General features: G+C 44.6%; 1 protein-coding gene across 5 annotated transcripts in view; it reads right to left on the bottom strand.

Moving 5' to 3' along the window:
* Positions 1–5,270: 5,270 nt before the first annotated feature.
* DUSP15 (dual specificity phosphatase 15) overlaps positions 5,271–18,586 on the bottom strand; it is a 37,444-nt gene continuing 24,128 nt past the window's right edge. Inside the window, exons 3-8 of one of the 5 annotated variants that reach the window (XM_072631627.1) lie at positions 15,715–15,797; positions 14,577–14,615; positions 14,278–14,327; positions 10,553–10,627; positions 8,961–9,132; positions 5,271–7,842 (exon numbers count right to left, since the gene is read on the bottom strand). In XM_072631627.1, coding sequence (XP_072487728.1) covers positions 7,597–7,842; positions 8,961–9,132; positions 10,553–10,627; positions 14,278–14,327; positions 14,577–14,615; positions 15,715–15,797 — 665 coding nt within the window. In that variant the 3' untranslated portion in view covers positions 5,271–7,596. The remainder of the gene's footprint in view (positions 7,843–8,960; positions 9,133–10,552; positions 10,628–14,277; positions 14,328–14,576; positions 14,616–15,714; positions 15,798–18,586) is intronic. The other 4 variants (XM_072631625.1, XM_072631628.1, XM_072631626.1 and 1 more) reach the window with 4 other exon arrangements.

The raw sequence follows: 18,586 nt of genomic DNA, 5'->3' as shown, positions 1-18,586 counted from the left end.
GATCTAACTGTGTCCAGGCAGCTGATTCAGAAATTGGTAAGTAGTCATTTTCTGACCTTTAATTTTACTTTTTTGTATGTCATTTGATGTTTAATATGAAAAGAATGTCCTCTCTTCCTGAAAAAGTACTCATGATACATTTTGCGTGGTTTCTAAGTCTTCAAGCTCTTTCACTTTTTACTCCTGAGCTATAATGTCAACATATTTTTTACTATACTTTCCCTGCCTGCCTTTGCATTGAAGTCACCAAGCATTGAAGTGTATGTTGATGTATAATCTATATTAAATTACTCATGTTCTCAATGAAGAGGGGAGGGAGAAAGAGAATTTGGAATTCAACGTTAAAAAATGTCAAAAATTATTTTACATGTAATTAGAAAAAATAATTAAAAATAAAGTACACGTTTATTTAATCTAGAGGTTCTTAATCAAGTTCTTTATAGAATTTGTCTGCCTTCTCATCGTCTGCAACAGATGTTAGCCCATAAACTAGAAGGTATTATGGTGCAATAAGTAATGCCCATTTATTATTGGAGTATAGTCCTGCTTCTGACACATACTGACTAGGCTGTCCTGGACAAGTCATTTACCCTCTCATTGTCCCAAACACCTTTCTATCATAGCTTACAGAACAGTTGCTAATTTGCATTGGGAATATCCTTCATGTAGTGTTCTCTACTCTGTTAAAAATCACAAATTTGTACAAAAACAACTCCCCCCAATCTACCTTTCATTAACCTGTTGACCTTATTCGTAACTTCTTTCTGGACTTCAAGACCATGCTCCATCTATGCTGACTAGTGCTGGAAATTCCTTAAGTACCTGGGATCTCCTCTTCCTCATGGTCTGTTCACCGTGATATATCCCTCTGCAAAGCCTGCCTCCCTTCTCCCATAGGTGAATTCCTCCTACAGCTTCTATTTTGTGAAAGTGCCCAACCAACCCTTTGGACCTTGTTCCTGACTTTCTAGACTTCAAAAAGCCCATGGCCCTTACACTGGGATCCTTAATTCTCAGTCCTTTCTCCTTCCCCACCCTCTTCTCCATACCACCCCCTTTTGTGGGTTGCCTTACCCTATTAGAATGTTAGCAGGGATTGTCTTTCAGCTTGTATTTATATCTCCAGTGCTTAGCACTGGAGATCTTGGTACATTGAAAAGTGCCTAATAAATGTACATAAAACACTTTGTAAACTTTCAAGTATTACCTGACTGTTAATTGTTCTTTTAAACTGTAGTTATCTCATAGTAGATGAGGTTACCTCATCCATTTCCTTTCCCCTCAGCCTTTTCCTTTTTCTAACTTTCCTCTTACTATTGAGGTCACCACCAACCTCTGCTCCCTCAGCCTTGGTGTCATCCATGACTCATACTCATCTTATATAGCAAATGTGATGGTAGCTAGATCTTGCCAATTTTTTTTAACCTCCACAACATTTCCTGTGTTATGTCCTCTTTTTTCCACTCACATGGTCATTACTTTTGCAAAGGTCCTTGTCAAGTCTTGCCCACACAATTGCAATAGCCTTTTAACTAGAAGGTCTCTCAACCCACTCTCCAAACTACCAAAATAATTTCCTAAAGTGCATGTCTAACCATGTCACCCAATAAACTTGGGTGGCTTGCTACTACCTCAATGATTGAAGATAAAGTTCTTCATTTGGCATCTAAAGCCCTTCACAACCTAGCACCTTCTACTTTTCTGGTCGTACTCCATTCTAGCACTCTACAATCCAGGTTCAATGGAGTACTTGCTGCTCCTCATACATCATACTCTAACTCCTGACTCTGTGGTCTTTCCTCTGGCTGTATTCCATGCCTGGAATGCTTGCTGTCCTCATCTCTGCCTCCTGGTTTCCCTCAAGACCCAGATCAAAGACCACCTTCTGCAGGAAGTCTTTCCCTGTTCCCCCTTCTGCCAGCCCCTTCCTCCTGAAATCATTTGCTATTTGCACTGTACCTCTCTTGTATGTACAGTTATTTATATGTGGTCTTCCCCTTTAGAATTCAAACTCCTTGAGAACAAACTGGTTTTATTCCCCTTCTTTGTATCCTCAAAATTTAGCACAGTGCCTGGTACATAGAAGCCACTTAATAAGTCCTTATTAACTACCTATACAAATGTTCACTACGAGTGTTACATTCCATGAAAGGATATTTCATAATGAGCTACAGCTGAATAATCAAATCACCTCCTGCATTTGTCTCTCCAGAGAATTGGGAGCCTCAAATGTAGCCATGACTTCTTTTTGTCTTCTGGCTCCCTTTACTGTGAGGACGTCAGAACCAGAATGTGTCACTTCCCCGGAGAGTCCATTCCTACTTCTAGGTTCCCACACTGGACAAGGATCTCACATTGATCTAAATGTGTGGGATTCCCAGCACCTTCTGTCCTCTTTTCCAACCCTCTGTCCACCTCTCTGCAGAGGTGGAAGGGGATGAAGAGCCATGCAACATGGAAGGTCACTTTGTATTGCACTGTATTCTTTGTATCATGGATTTTCAGTGATTGAAGAATTTATCCCTGAGTGATCAAGTAGCAACTGCTGCTGCCAAGTCTCCCTCTACCAAGCTGCTGTTAGTCCTTGGAAGTCTGTAGCCAGGACTGTACTGGAAGGCTTTCTAGTGTGGTGGAATGCATCTCAAGACCGGAGGTTACCTCAGTACTACTGTGTAGTTTAGGTAAAGTTTAAATGGCTTCCTTTCCAACTTTAAATTCCTTTGAGATAAATGCAATGGAGAAATATGGGCAAAGTGCTGTAAGAAGTCTGAGAGAGATCCATTCCATCTGGAGCAGAGGAAAAAGGGTGCCAGGGAAGGCTTCATGGGGGTGGTGGCACACGAGCTGGGGCCTGAGGAGGGACTCCAACAGATGGAGATGGAAATGTTGGTATGAAATGAAGGATATTCTAGGCATAGGGGATAGGAGAGAATGGGATAGGAGAGCAGTTTAGTTTGGCTAAAATATAGTGGTAGATAAGGGTTGATGGGTAGTTTGGAGCCAGATTATGGATGGTCTTGAATGCCAGGATCATTTTATAAATACTCACTAGGTGAGAGGCAACCAAGGATAGTTTTAACTAGGGTTGGTCCCATCTCCCAAGCAGCTTAATGATCTCTCTGTGGTTAGGGACTATGTTTCATTTCATCTGTTTAACTGACTGCCACAACACAAAGCCCAGCTTGCACACAGAAGATGCTCAGGAAATGTTTGTTGAATGAATGCTGGGCTTATTGGCTAGGGAAATGCTCACTACTTGGCATAGTGAAAAAGCACTGGCTCTGGAGTCAGGTATCTGGGTTTCAAATCCTGCTTGTGCTATGAGCTGCCCAAGTACTTAATAAATGCTTATCAACTAACTATACAGATGTTCACCATGAGCATTACATCACATGACCCCAACATCCCGTGAAAGGATGTTTCATAATGAGCTGCAGCTGAACAACCAAATCACCTCCTGCGTTTGTCTCTCCAGAGAGAAACCAGGAGCCTCAAATTTAGTTGATTTCTTCGTCTTCTGGCTTCCTTTATTGTGAGAATGTCAGCACTAGAATGTGTCACTTGTGTGACTCCTTGGTTTGCTGGGTAAAAAGTGGCTTTGAACTAATGGTCTCTCAAATCTCCTTCAGCTCTAAATCGATGATCCTTTCCAATCCAGAAAGTGGAGACAGTCAGGTGTGGGGGGAAGGGCCTCATTGGAAGTCCAGAATTCTAGTTCCAGCTACCACTGTCTTTGTGACCTTGGGTGAGTTATTTTTCTACTGCTGGTTTCTCAGTCTCATTTGTAAGCACGGATATTTTACATCTTCTCCTATAACAGATAGGAAAATGTTTCTTTGCAAAATTACGAGTCTGAATGCCCAGAGAGGGAATTGTTATCTTCCTTATTATTCTTCAGTGGCTTTAGAAAGGCTACTTCCTTATCTCCCCCATGAATTTTGTGACCATTGATGTTAATCATTCTTGCCTTTGAGTTGTGGGCTGCATCTTTGTGAAGGTCCATAACTCTACTTTCTGAGTCGCCAAAATCAGTGGCGACTGAGAAATGGAGGTTCATGGAGAAGTGGTTTCCCTACATTAAGGACATTTGCGGGGGCAGATAGAGTGGATCAGATGGGGTATAGCCTCCCCATTTGCCTCATCCTAAGAACCCAGGAAGAGTTCAGTGTGTGTGGTAAGTGAACTAGTGAATCTTGGAAGGCCCAGTAAGGGTCCTTCCTCTTGGGAAGTGGCCCAACACCAAGACTACAGAAGAACCCAAGGGCTAGTGTATGAAAGAGGGGCAGGAATACGAAGAAGCTGAGGTAGATGTGGCCACAGTCCCAAGCTACATGGGGCCTGGGGATTTCTGACAAAGGTCCTCCTTGTGACATCTAGAAGGGATTTCAAATGTGATTTAATGGTATAGGAAAGAGGTTGTCAAGGATGAAGAGCATGATAGATTAAATGTGGGGATGAAGAAGTAGCAAAGGAGATGGGAGATCATCCAGGAGTATACAGACTCAATAGGGTTATTCAGGCTTCAGTGATGGGATTGGGGCTCACTGAGAGAATGAGGAATCAGTGATTAATGCAGGGACTCAATGAGAGGATAAAGGCTCATTGACAAGATGGGGACTGGGTGAAGGGATGGTGGTTCATTGAGGAGATGGGGGCTCATGAAAAACACAGATGACTCTGAGGGCATAGGGAACTCAGTGAAGAGAACAGCACCTGAGGGAGGAGATGGAGACTAAGTGAATGGATTGGGAAGAGGGGGCTAGGGGATAAGAAAAAATGTGGGAAGCTTAGTGAGGGATGGCTGTCTAAAAGTAGAATGGGTTGTCAGGAAGCAGTGGATTCCCTCTCTCTACCCCAGTGAAAGTCTTCAATCAAAGGCTGAATGACAACCTGTTGGGCAGAGGGGATTCCTGTTTAGGTAAGGGCTGGACTATATGACCTCTGAGATGTTGTGACTCTGTGATGGAGGATGAGAGGTTCAGTGAGTGGCTATGTGAGCCTAGTGAGAGGATGAGAACTCAGCAGGGTTTGAGAAGGGAGATGAAGGCTCAGTGAGGGAATGAAGTCTAAGTTCTTAGAGTAATGGAAGCTTTGTGAGAGGAACATGGGCTTCTTGAGAGGCTGGGGGATTCAGTGAGGATAACAGTAGTTAAATGAAGGTGCTCAAAGAGCCATTTCCCAATAGACAGGTGGCCAAAGGATATGAAGAAAGTTCTCAAAAGAATTTCAAACTAATAACAACCACACAAAAGATTACTCCAACTCACCAATAAGAGAAATATAAACCAAAATAACTCTGAGGTTTTATCTCACACCCAGAAAATTGCCAAAGATGACAAAAGACAGAAAAGGTCAATGTTGGAAGGACTGTGGGAGGTCAGGCACATTAATACACTACTGATAGAATTGTGCATTGGTCCAACCATTATGGAAAATAATTTACAATAATGTGAGAAAAGTCCCTAAATTCTTCATACTTTTTGACCCAGACATTCCATAACTTGGCATATACTCTAAGGAGGTCAAAGACAGAAAGGTCCCATGCATGCCAAAAAATTTAAAGGAGTATTTTTTGTGGTAAAAAAAAAAAAACTAAACTAGAAATAAATGTATGCCCATCGGGGAAGGGATAAATAAATGTGTGTAATGTAACAAGTATTATTTCATGGTAAGAAATAACCAATCTGAGGAATTCAAAGAACTTAGGATGACTTGTATGAATTGATGCAGAAAGAAGTAACAGGAAAATAATATATACAATGACTATGCCCATGTAAACAAACAAATAACCCCCCCCCCCATTAAAATGAAGTCCAATTCTATGAAATTATAATGACCAATCTTGGCCCTGAGACTAGATGAGGAAACACCTTCCTCTTTTCTGTAGAGATATAGGGGACTATCAAGGAAGAATTTTGCTTACACTGCCAGACAAGGTCATTGAATTGGTTGGATCTGTTTAACTGTTTTTCTTTTTCATAAGAGAGAGAACATTCAACGATGGGAAGGTGGGGAGGAATGAAGGAGGATATCCCAAAATGACTGTGATATCAAAAGCATCCACTAACACTCTTTTTTAAAAAATAAAAATAAATTAAACTGTTAGGTGAAATGATAAGGTTTTTGAGTAGGGGAAAGGATGTGACTAAGGATGAGGTTCAATGAGGGTGACTGCTCGGGGGAATGAGAGCTATGAGCATTTTGGGGGCTCACTGTCAGGGACTGGACTAGTTTCAGCGTATTGGGTAATGTTCAGGAATCCTGGATGACTCTGAGGCATGATCTGGGACCCCACTAGCTGCTTGCTCAGCCTTGGCTATAGGAAATCCTCTCCCTACCAAAAAAGTCCCCAAAAGATCTAATTTGTTCATACGTTGCCTTTCTTTCCTCTAGGATACCAGTCTCCATCTGAGGTGGTAATTAAAAAGAGGTTGGAGACCAGACTGGTGTTCCTAAGAGTCTCCCAGAAAAAGGGTTCAACTTGGCTCTGGTTCTAAATTCGGGTAAGCCCCTTCCTTTTTCTGGTCTTGGTGCCTCCTTCTTTGAAATGAGGCAGTGTATAGTGGTAAGTGTCAGACTTGCAGTCAGGTAAGGTGAGTATTCAAGTCTCACTTCTGACCTTGACTAGTTATATGTGAGTCACTTAACCCTCTCTCAGACTATTTTCTCATCTGTAAAATGGGGATAACAACGCCTGTAGTACCAAGAGAAAGCTCCTCATTGGCTGCCAGTACATTCTCAGTATGTTTTTAATCTTATCACCTCCATGCACCCCCATTTTCAGTCTCTCTTTTTCTACCCATTCTCCTTGGTTCCCCTGGGCCCACAGACCAAACCCACCCTGATCTACTTTCCCTCAGGGACGCTGTCTCTGAGCTCTGAATCTGGACTCAGGGGGCTGCATGAGAATTTGCCTCTGCCACTTACTACCTTAGACAACTCTCCTTACTTCCCTGGACTTTAGGTTCCCTATCTGTAAAATGAAGAGATGGGACCGGATGATTTTATCTCCAAGGTCTTATCCAGCTCCTTTCCTCAGTAAGGCAGGGGCTCAGTCAATCCAGGCAGACTGGGTCTCCCCCAAAGCTAAGGCACCGGTTACTACAGCAGGGCCTTATCAGACTGGACACAGAGAGAGACGCAGACAGGAGACAGACTCACAGACACCAGACCCAGACGTGTGGGACCCAGGGAATCAGGTGGTATGACCCAGAAGCTCAGATCTGGGACTATCTTTTATGGGGTGAGGGAGACTAGGACCTTCCTTTGGACCCTATGGAAATCAGGGGCCAGAGGCAACCAACAGAGACATAGAGACAAGAGGGAGACAAGAGACAGGGGACAGACACAAATAGGTGGGAAGGAGAAACCATCAGCAGGAAGAGGCATAGCCAGTTCAAGCCCAGGAATGGTCTGTTCTTCTTTGGGGCAGGCAGGGGATCTGCACCAGCCCAAACCACAAGGCTGCTCCCAGCTGTGTGTCTCTGCCATGGTCTGATCTTGTCCATCCTTCCAGTTCTCTGCCTTGTCGCTCCTAAGCCTGACTCCCACCCAACTCAGCTTTGTAAATAAGGGCCTGGACATAATTTAGAGCCATCACTTCCCCCCTTTCCGGGACAGACACCTGGGGATGCAGGAGAAAGTCTGCTTGACTCGGGCGAGAAGAGGGAGAGGCCTCCGGACCTCTCGAGGGGTTCGGGGGACCAGTCTCTGGAGGGTACCCTCAGCACTGCCTGATGGGGATGCCTCCCGGCAGCGTTTGCATAGGGGTAGCAAGGCCCGGATCTCCTCTTCATCGTTGAATGGACTCTCTCCATATCTCTCCTCTAGTTGCCTGCGCAGCTGTGAGCCCAGAAGGGAGAAGGTGGGGGTGGAGTGGGGGGAAAGGAGGGTCAGAGAAGAACATAAATGGGAGATGGGGAAAAAATTTGAGAAATCAAAACCAGAGGGACAAAACCAAGACAACCCAGTCTTTCCTCCCTCAACCCTGAAGTCATCTCTAGTCTCATCTGTGAAGGCCAGGGTAGTCTCACCCAGGAGGCTTAGCCATTAGGCTGAAGCTTGGCATCAGGCAATGTTAAAGAGGGAGAGACAAGCTGTAAAATAAGAGCACCTCTAAATTCTCTTTCAACTCCAGAGTCCATGGATTTTCGACTCAAGCTCCTTCCCTACACCTGATAGGGACAATCCTTATGAGAGTCCTCCCCTCTGACAGTGGCATAAGTCTATGTTAGTGCAAGGTTCTACGGGAAATGTCTGAAAATTAGGGTTAGAGGAGAAGTTTATGGTTTACCCATTCCTGATGGGCTCTGTGGACCCTGGTTTCACACCTAGTGTGACCTTCTGAATAAGGGTAGGGATGGAGCACCTGATGGGCCCCACCCAGAGGCATCCCTTAGCAGACCTCTGGTCCTGCAGCAGATAAGGCAGGAGATCTCTCATCAGTCTTTTGGGTGAGAGGGGAACCTATCAGCCCTGCAGACACAGACCTGGATATGCCAGGCCACATAGCACTTCATCTGCCAAGGCACAGGGAGGCCAATTTGGAATTGGAATGTGGACTTTGACTTGGGGTCCCTCTCCCATGAGGACAGCCCTTGACTTTGTGTTCCAGGATGGCCCAATGGGTAGGGGGCTTGGAAGGACCATAAAGGGTAAGATTAATGATTAGATTTGATTGCCCAAGTTGTAAAGTTGGTAGATTGTGATCAAATGAGATAATATTTGTAAAAGCACTTAGCTGAGTTCCTGGCACACAGTAGATGCTATAAATGCTTATTCTATTCCCCACCACCTTCCCCACTCCCTGGGGGCCTCAAATTGGTCCTGGTACTTAGAACCTTCCCCCACTTCCCTATCCAAGTCTGCTCTCAGGAGGACAGACCTTGAGGAGAACGTAAATCTCCCTGCTTCCTCTCCTCCCATCCTTGTAACTAGGCCCATACAGCCTCTTCCATTACCTTCCGGGCGTTGCCCCAGCCATATTCCTCCAGTTGCTGCTTGAAGCCTGGGTTGGGATTGGCGATGGGGCGGACCGCTTTTACTGCCTCCAGAACCTCGCGCCAGCCCAGCCCTGTCACCGTCATCACATAAGCTGTCACAATGGTGGCACTTCGGGAGATGCCTGCAAAGCTGAGGATACCCAACCTTTTTGTTACTGGCATTGCTGCCTGGGCAACTAGGTCCACCCCCCACTGTGGTTCCTCTCCTCGCCCAATCTCCTAATGGTCACTGAAGGACCGGGAGGGGGGGGGGGGGTGAGAGTGGAGGAGGGGTGGAGAGGAGGGCACTGATCCTAGCATCATTTAACAGGGACAGGGGTCTCTGGAATGACCCATGGTATCCTCCAGGGGCAGCTCACAAGTGGAAGAACTCATGATCCTAGAGCCCGGGGAATTCTTTCTCTTCTGTTCTCCGCCTCTCCTCTAGGGTATTATTCCAGCCTATTCTCTCCAAAGGAGAGGAATTCTTCCTGGCTGGACTCTGGCCTGGGGATTTTCTCCTTGTTCTCAGGAACTGAAGAAGCTGAGTTGCTCTTGCCTTCGGTTCCCTGGTCCCCTCATCCAGAACTATAGCTTAGTGAAAAGGACACAGGAATGGGAGTCCTGAAATCTCAGTTTTGCTGATAGCTTTCTGTGTGACCATATGTAGGAGAAGTTTGACCAGATCTACACAGATGCCTTCCAGTTCTGCCTTTCTATGTCCTCGGGGCCAATTAAGGTCCCTTCCAGTTCTGCTGCTCTATGATTCAGGCAGATCCCTGGGCTCCACCCTCCTTGGCACTGAGCACAGCCACCTTGGCAGTTGAGGTGGGAGGAAGAAGAGATAGGGCAGGGCTAGAGCTTGGTCCAGTTGTGAAGTTGGTAACACTTCTCTTCTGTGTTTCTGGCCTATATTTGCAATATTTCTCTCCCTCTTAAGGGCATCTCATATAACTCTCAGTTTCCTAGCTAACCATACTTCTTCAAGCAGGCTGACTTTCCCCTGGCAGGGCCCAAAACTGTAGACCCTCGTTCTTATACATCCTTCAATAAAACTTTCAAGTAGGGAGCTCCTGGGTGGTGGTGGTGGCAACTGCTAGGCTGGAAGTCTAAGGGATGGACAAATCCCTCCTTAGGTATATTCATGATGTTAGACTCAGCAAAGAAAACTGGGATTTTAAAAGAAGACTGTTCCAGGCAGAAGCTATCTAGTTTAATCCCTTCATGGCACAGATGAGGGAGCCAGGCACCAGAAAAGAAAGGAGATTTTCCAAGGTCATATAATGAATCAGTATCAGACCTAGACATTGAACCCGGGGTCCCCCTAATTTCCAGCCTAGTGCTGTTTCCATTCTGCTTTACTGTCCCCAAAGGAATGGGTCAGGAAGAATGGGATTCCAGGCACTTTAACAGATCCTTTGAAAAAGTGTTTTCTGAACAAAGGGGTGAAGGATGGGCCAAAGAAGGGGAGATAAATCCCACTTGAAACTCTTTCCTAGGGTCCTCATCCTGCTATACAAAGAGGAGGCTCCCAGGCAGTGACCAGGATTCTGGGTTACAGGGTGGCTCACCAGTGCACAAGGCAGGTCCCTCCACTGAGGCGACAGTAGTGGATAAAATTGATGCATTCTTTGAAGTGCTTCTTACTAGGGGAGAAAGAGACACTGGTGAATGGCTGATAGGCAAAGAGGGAGGTAGGGCTCCTGAGTTCTCTGCTCCAGTGTACCCTGACCTTCCTGGAAGGTTCTGGTCCAGTCGCTTCTCCATTTTGTGCCTGCCTTTGCCACACGCCCCTTTCTTCCTCTAAGGCATCACTGGATAAAGCACCTTGAGATCCTCAGGTAAGACAAATCAAAAATTGCTGGAGCTGTGAGGGATCTTAGAATGTAAAATGTCAGAGCAGGGAAGAGCCTTGGAAAAGATGAACTGTGGTACAGTGCAAAGAGCATCAGCCACACCAGGGAAATACACACAATGACTACAACCAGGTAATGAATGGAAAGAAGAACAAACCCCAAGACTGAATTCTGGGTAATGAGAGTGACCAAGCTTAGTCCCCTACAACAGAGGAGAAAATGCAGTTCCCTCCTTCCTCTCTTTGCAGAGGGCACTGCACATGGCCCATCCTGTCACACTCAGCTGATGTTCTGATTCCTTAGGCTGACTTTACTTTCCCCCTTCTCTTTAAAAAAAAATTCTTTGTCACGGAGGATGACTCTCTTTGCAGGGGAAGGAAAAGGGATATATTTGCTGTTGTTGTTTGAAGGAAATGGGGGTTAAGTGACTTGGCCAGGGTCACACAGCTAGTAAGTGTCTGAGGCCAGATTTGAGATTTGAACTCAGGTCCTTCTGACCCCAAGGCTGGTGTTCTATCTACTGTGCCACATAGCTGCCCCAGAGAAGGGATATATTGGGAAAACAAAAGAGATCAAGAATTTATTATTTTTTTTAATGAAAAAGTATTGCAGCTAGAACTACAGAACCTAGGTTTGAATCCTACCTCTGACATACTATCTCAGTTACCTTGAGTAAGTCACTGAAATTCAGTTTCCTCATCTATAAAATGAAACTAGACATCCTTTTTAAGGTCTGCCCTATCCCTAGAATCTGCAATCTTGTGAACGCAAAATGTCAGAGCTGAGAGAGACTTTAGGACACAGAACACAGAACATTGGATTTGGAAGGAACCTTCATGGACTGGAGTGAAAAGACAGATGGACTTTAAGTTAGTTTTTCCAAGTTCAAGTCCTTGGCTCCAACATTTACTAATCACATAAGCAGGTAATTTTTCTCTTGGTGGGGAAAGTGCTCTGCAAACATCAAGTCACATTAGAAATATGAATTATGGTTTTGAAGACATAGCATGTTAGACCTAGAAGAGACTGTAAAGAACATCTGGGCCAGGGCTCTTTCACCCAGGGGTCTGTGAACTTTCTTTTAATGCATATATTTTGACAACTCTGTGATAATATAATTGATTTCCTTTGTAATCCTATGCATTTTATTTTATGAATTTCAAAATACTATTCTAAATCAGGGTCCCTAGGTTTTATCAACTTGACAAGGGGTTCCATGGTACCCAAAACATTAAGAATGTTCGATTTATTACAACTTCTCCATTTTACACAGGAAGAAAAAACAGAGATAGATGTTACACAAAGAGTTAGTGGTACAGCTGAGATTAGGACCCAGGTATCTTAGCTTCCAGTCTAGGAAGATACTACCATGGTCCTAAGGAAACAATTCTGTAAAGTGAAAGGGTTTTGGCAGCACTTTTTGTGGTAGCAAAAAACTAGAAACAAAGCGGGTGTCCATTAATTGAAGACTGGCTAAAAAAAAACTATGTTATACAAATCTGTCCCACTGTCTAGCCTAAGACATAATAGAAAAAAGTAAGGGGCATGTTAAACTAAGTATAAAGACATGTCTATGCCTTGTCATCCCTCTAAGAAGTATTGGGAGGGGAGACCCTCTGATTTAATTTGATTGGAAGGAGAGCCCCACCATTGGCTGAGAAAATATTGGTGTAGCCTTGGTTAGCTCTTAAAAAGCTAGCTTGCTAGTCATCCCAGGCCAGCAGCTGAGGAAGAATCTAGCTCCTGAGAGGGAACTTCTTAGTGGAGAGGAAGAGATTTCTCTCTTTTCCACACCTGATTTCCCATCGACCACATGCTTGGAAATGGAGTGACTTGTCCAGTTCAAAAAGTTGTGCAGTAAAAGCCAGAAGCAGGTATAGGTGGAAGGAAAGGATTCCCTTCCTCTACCTCACATAGGCCACAGCAATGAAACTACCCTCTAAAGAGGAGATGCCACTCCCAGTGGGCAGCAGAATCTCACGCTGTCCAAATAGATACAGACAGAGAAAGAATCGGGTAGAAAAACCTAAGGCAGGAAGAATCTCTGGGTGCTAGCAGGGGCAGCAAAGACAGTAGACTATGGACAAAAGCAAGAACTATCCCTAGCAATTAAGAGTTGAGTTTCTGAAGGGGGCGAACCCTGGGTACCCAGGTAAATGACCAGCCTGGCAGAGAAGCTGCCCCTAAAGGGGAGCAGCATCAGGATTCCATAATAAAAAGAAAGGACACTAGGGTCAATAATGCTAGAGGTGGAAGTTGCCTCGGTCACATATTCCCTTTCTATGTCTCACTACCAGTGTACTATACGTTTACACCCATTTTCCCCAAAGACTCTTACGTATTTTCAGGAAAATGAGTCTCAGGCTTATTGGGGTGAGGGTGGGGGAATGACTGTCTTATAGCTACTGGCCTTACTATGTCATTTTAATCAACGTCTTTGCTTTTATTTGTGTCTGCTGGCTAATTTTTGAAGATAAAGCTCACGGATGGGGGCCTGTAATATAGTTTTAGGAATGTGGGCCCAGAGTACCTGAGAGTAGTAGTAATCCTCTCTGAAGGTAGCCCAGAAGGGTCAATACATATGTGGTGGAATATTAGTGTACTGTAGGAAACGACTATGAAGAATTCAGAGAAACATGGAAAAGTAAAACCTAGAAAACAATATCCACAATGAATGCAATGGCAATGGAAAGGACAGTAAAACCAAAACATGTGTAACTTTAATGACTAAGCATTGCTAGAGAAAAGATGAGAAGATGAACCTCACTCCTCTGTCTAAAGAGGTGTGGAATACTGTATATTGTCAAAGTTTGTGTGTTCATTGGTTTTACTGAACTATATTCTTTATGGGAGTCAGGAAGACTCATCTGTCTGAGAAAAAATCTGGCTTCAGACATTGACTAGCTAGCGTGACCCTGGGCAAGTCACTTAACCCTGTTTGCCTCCGTTTCCTCATCTGTAAAATGAGCTGGAGAAGGAAACGGCAAACCACTCCAGTATCTTTGCCAAGAAAACCCTAAATGGGCTCACAAAGAGTCAGAAAGGACTGAAAAATAACTGCACATTAACTCTTCTTTGTGTTACAAAGGAAAGTTCATTTTGTAGGGTGTGGGTGTGGGTGTCCTATTAGGAAGTAAGTGTAATGTAAAAGCAAAAAGAATCAATAAAACTTTAAAAAAATGAAGTTAAAGTGACCACCTTCCAGCTCTAAAAATCTGATGATGAAATATAATTTACTGAATAAATTATGCAATCATTCCCATCCCTTCTAAGAGGTTTGGGGTTACCCTTTAGTGCTCCATGACATTTCACACTGGGTATCATTGCCTGATTCAAATGGAGGTCTGTAGACTCCTCTGTAGCAGAAGGTGCTCACTACCTTTTCCCCCCACACCTATGCACAGCCCCCTGCTTCTACCTGCAATAGTCTTAGTACTTACATAGGGACTTCAGGGGTGTCAGGCACTGGGATCCGAAGATATGTGATGTCCTAAAAGAAGAATACAAGCTCAGGAAGCCAGAAAATGCCAAAGTGCCAGCTTCTCACTTCCCAGCCCCAATGCCCAGTCCCATATTCATTTCTGGGTCCAATTCATTTCCCCTCTCTAGGTCTTAGTTTTGCAGACCCTAAGACTAGATGATCTCTAGTTCTCAGCTTTGATATTCTATGAGTCAATGGAACTGAGCCCAGAGAGGGGTAAGTCACACAGTAAATTAGTTACAGAGCAAGAGCTTAAACCTGAAATCTCTTGACTTCCAGTCCTGATGTAGGAAACAACTGTGAGGACAAAAGGAAAAACATGGGAATTAATAACCAGGTAAAGCTAGGAGAGGTATGGCTTCTTGTGGGCCTCAAAGTCTTTGGCACTGACTGTAACAAAGGTGACTTGATTTATCTCAAAATAAATCTCCCCATGCCCTGACAACAGGACTTTCTGGCATTAAAAAATGAGCATTTATAAGGAGTCATATTAAAACATGTCCTTTTGCCTAAAAAAAAAATAGCTATGTCCTACATAGTTGCCTTCTTTAGCCACCTCCAGTCATATCCTTTTTTTGGGGGTGGGGATCAGGTTGGGAACAGACTGCCTCAATAGCGCAACTGATTTTTAGAGTTCTAAGGACCTGAGTTCATTTCCTTCCTTTTATAGATGGGGGAGTTGAAGCCCAGAATGTCAGACCTAGAATGGACCTTAGAACATAGAACGCTGAATGTCAGCTGGAAGGGACCTTAGAACCAAGAATATTAGAGATTAAAAGGGAGCTTAGAACGTAAGACATAGAGTATCAAAAGTATAAGGGAACTTTAAAACACAGAATGTTAGATTTAGCTGGGACCTTAGAGACCATTTACTCCTAACCCCCTTGTTTTACAGAAAAGAGACTAAAGTTTAGACAAAGACTGACTTATTCAGCATCAAGGTGAGTGGTACTGGGACAAGTTAGCATGAAGTTAGGATGCAAGTTTTGTCTCTAATGGGTGACCATAGCAAATTCCTTAACCTTTCTGTGTAGACTCTGCATCTGTGGATGGAATTCCCACACTGGAAATTCCCCTTACTGATAAAATCAGAGGTCATGGACTTCCCTTCCTTACCCTACCCCACCCCAAATAAGTCAAGTCTGGAGCTAGAACCCCTGTCTCCTGACTCCCATTCTAAGCTTCCCCAAATAGCTTTTCATCCTAGTCAATCCCCACCGCCACCCCCACAGAAGCTCTAAGTCCTCATTCTCAAGAGGGTGACAAAAGCTCTTTTCACCCTTGCACTGAGAATGATCCTGGGTTTGGGGCCACTGTGGCCATGTTCTCAGGCAGGGCACTGGCTAAAGAACATATTCCTGGGGTTGTGGAGCTTGAAGGGGAACGGTGCCAATACCTGCAGCAAGGGTTGGGGAGACTCGTGGATGGAGATGATGTGCGTGATTTTATTCCTGCTCAGCTGGTCTGGGTCTTTGGCATCTGAGAAGGAGGAAAAAGCCAGTGCTGATCTGGTGGGTTTATTTATAGCCCTTAGAGCCTGGAAGAGCAGGCTGAGATGCCCCCCATTCCCCTGCCCCCCCTGCCTCCCTTTTCTTCCTCTCTTCACCAAAGGTCACACCTGGGGGCAGCATAACTCTTGGTTATCAGTCCAGGGCTGTTGTCTACTAGGCTTCAGATAAACTAATGCTTGCTAAGGTGTTAAAAGCTGACTGTGGCTTTAAGGGTCACTTTTTCCTGGAACACATTTGCATTTTAACCTAGAATGTCAATCCTTTACATTAGAAAAGGAAGGAGGAAGATAATGTAGGAATTTCAGGCACCCAAATGCAGCAGTAGAAAAAGCACTGAATTTGGAATCAGGAGGAACAGATCCCTACCTACCTGTGTGGCTTTAGCCCACTAGCCTCCCCCTCTGTAAATCAAGGAAGTTGGTCCAGATCAGGGGTTGTTAACCTTTTTTTGGATTATGGGCCCCTTGGGCAATCTGATGAAACCTATGAATGAATCCCTTCTCAGATGAAAGCTTTTAAACATAAAAGATTTCAAAGGAAACTAAAGATTAGTAAAAAATAAAGATGTAATTTTTCCCCCATCTAAGCTCATGGACCCCTAAAAATATCCACAGGCAAACCCGTGGTTCTAGGTGGTCAATAAGGTCCCTTCCAACTTTGATAGTCTTGAATCTAAAAGTCCTTTCTAGATATTCCATTCTATGTTCTTTGGTTACTTCTAGCTTTGACAATCTCTATCTGGTGTTCCAAGGTCCTTATTAACTCTAATGTTCTGTGTTCTCTAAGATGACTTTCCTCACAGTTCTAGGTGGGGAAGCTATTTTAGGGCAGGGAAGCCTTCCAGAGAAGGAACAGGGACTTAGGAAAGGCAAAAGGGAAGGGGATGGGTACTAGGCCTTTGGAGTTGAGGGACAGGATGGTCAGGATAAAAGGAAGACACTGGGAAAAGATTGAGAAGTCATAGGAAGGGGGATGGTGGAGGTCTGGGCCATGGTGGGGTACCCTAGGGTAAATTTCCTAAATCCCATCACCCAGGAGAAAGCAAGTCTCAAGGAAGATGTTCTTGGCCTAGAGGTGGGTGCAAATCCCTACAATTTATGGCCAAAAGCTCCGAAAGTCTCCCCTAGTATAAACTGCAGGTATGGTCAGATGTAGTCAGTCAGTATGTCGGGTGTTTTTGCTTAATTGTTTTTCTTCATAACACTGAAGATTTCAGTGGGGGAGGGATGGATGGGGCAGGGAGAGAAGCTTCCAGGAATGATTGTGATGGAATGAAAAAAGGCATCAATAAAACATCTTTTTAAAAGTCTGCTTTTGCCTCATCCACATAAGCGACCCCTCCCTCTTCCCCATCAGTAAGCACTGAAAATTAATTCCATTTCCTGGAGTATGTCATTATATGTGGGTATGAGTGTAAGTGCAAGTATATGTGTGTGTGTGTGTGTGTGTGTGTGTGTGTGTGTGTGCGCGCACGCACGCGCGCTCATGAAAGGTGGTGGGAGGTTTCATAGTTCAACGCTAGAACAGTCTGTTGTCTCCCACAGGAGCCAGGTATGTGCTGGGTACAGCATGTGGGTAAACTTAGTAGCTTGGGTCAGAGCAAAAGCCCTTTGAGCTTCCTGGTGGCCAGTGAAAGGGTCTGGGCTGGGGACAGCTGGCCCAGACAGGACAAAAACTTTGATTTCTCGACCCCAGGTGCTGCGATGTTTCTCCTATACCACATTGCCCTTCTCACTGTAACACAGGCAATTGGATATTGGCCAACATTGGTCTCTGTGTGCCCTGCAGAATAGGACTGTCTCCTCCCCATTCGTAACAGTAACAACTTACGTCTCTATAGTGTTTTAAGATTTATGCAGTATGACCCTCCAACAACTTTGTCATAAAGGGAGGTCTTGTAAGTATTATTATCCTTCTTGAGGTGATTGTAAGAGGTTATGCAGCAAATTTTAAAATGGGTGTCCCATGGTGTTCCCCTGGGCATTGCATTCCCAGTGGCTGCCTCCTTTGTCCAGCCCTAGGTCAGACTCTGGACACATCCTGGACTGGGTCCAGAGCAGGACAGGCTAGGAGCAGCATCGCAGGCCAAGCCAGTTGCAGTAACACGATCCCTTTCCTCTCCAGCACTTTAGGTTTTTAAAACTGGATCCCATCTGTTACTTTATTTTATTCTCCCAAGCAAAGGCAGAGACTTGCTCAAGGTCAGGCCACCAATTAACAGAAGATGCAGAAACAGAACCCAGGTTCCTCCTGTTCTGAAACCATACTGACTCTGGGAAGAGTCCTGGGACACAGGCTTCTGCCATGGCTTTCTGACCACCTCCATCATCAGGAAGAAGACCAATTAAATGAGCTTCCAGCCCCTGGGGAAATGAGTTTGCAGGATGCCTTCCTGGACTAGCTGGTGTGGAGGTCTGTCAGCTAGTAGTCTTGCTTTTGGACCCCTGCTCTTTATTCTTTCCCCCAGTGTCTTTTTTCTTCCTCCCCTACCTTGAGCAGTCTATACTTAGGACTTTAGAAACACTGAATATCAGTGCTAGAAGTGACACTCGACATCATCTAGTTTACCTCCTCCCCCATTTTACAAAGGAGGAAACTGAGGCTCAGAAAGGCCACAATGTCCAAGGTTGCACAAGAACTAAATGATAGAACTGGGACTCAAACCCAGGTACTCTGACTCCAAATGCAGTGCTTTTCCCATTATACACCACTGACCCTCATTCAGTAGATAGGGAAACAAGTCTAGTGAGGGGAAAT

Source organism: Notamacropus eugenii, chromosome 1 (genome assembly GCF_028372415.1).
Source record: "Notamacropus eugenii isolate mMacEug1 chromosome 1, mMacEug1.pri_v2, whole genome shotgun sequence".
Taxonomy (NCBI): domain Eukaryota; kingdom Metazoa; phylum Chordata; class Mammalia; order Diprotodontia; family Macropodidae; genus Notamacropus; species Notamacropus eugenii.
The sequence above is the reverse complement of the archived record's forward strand: the minus strand, read 5'-3'. Positions and strand labels throughout refer to the sequence as shown.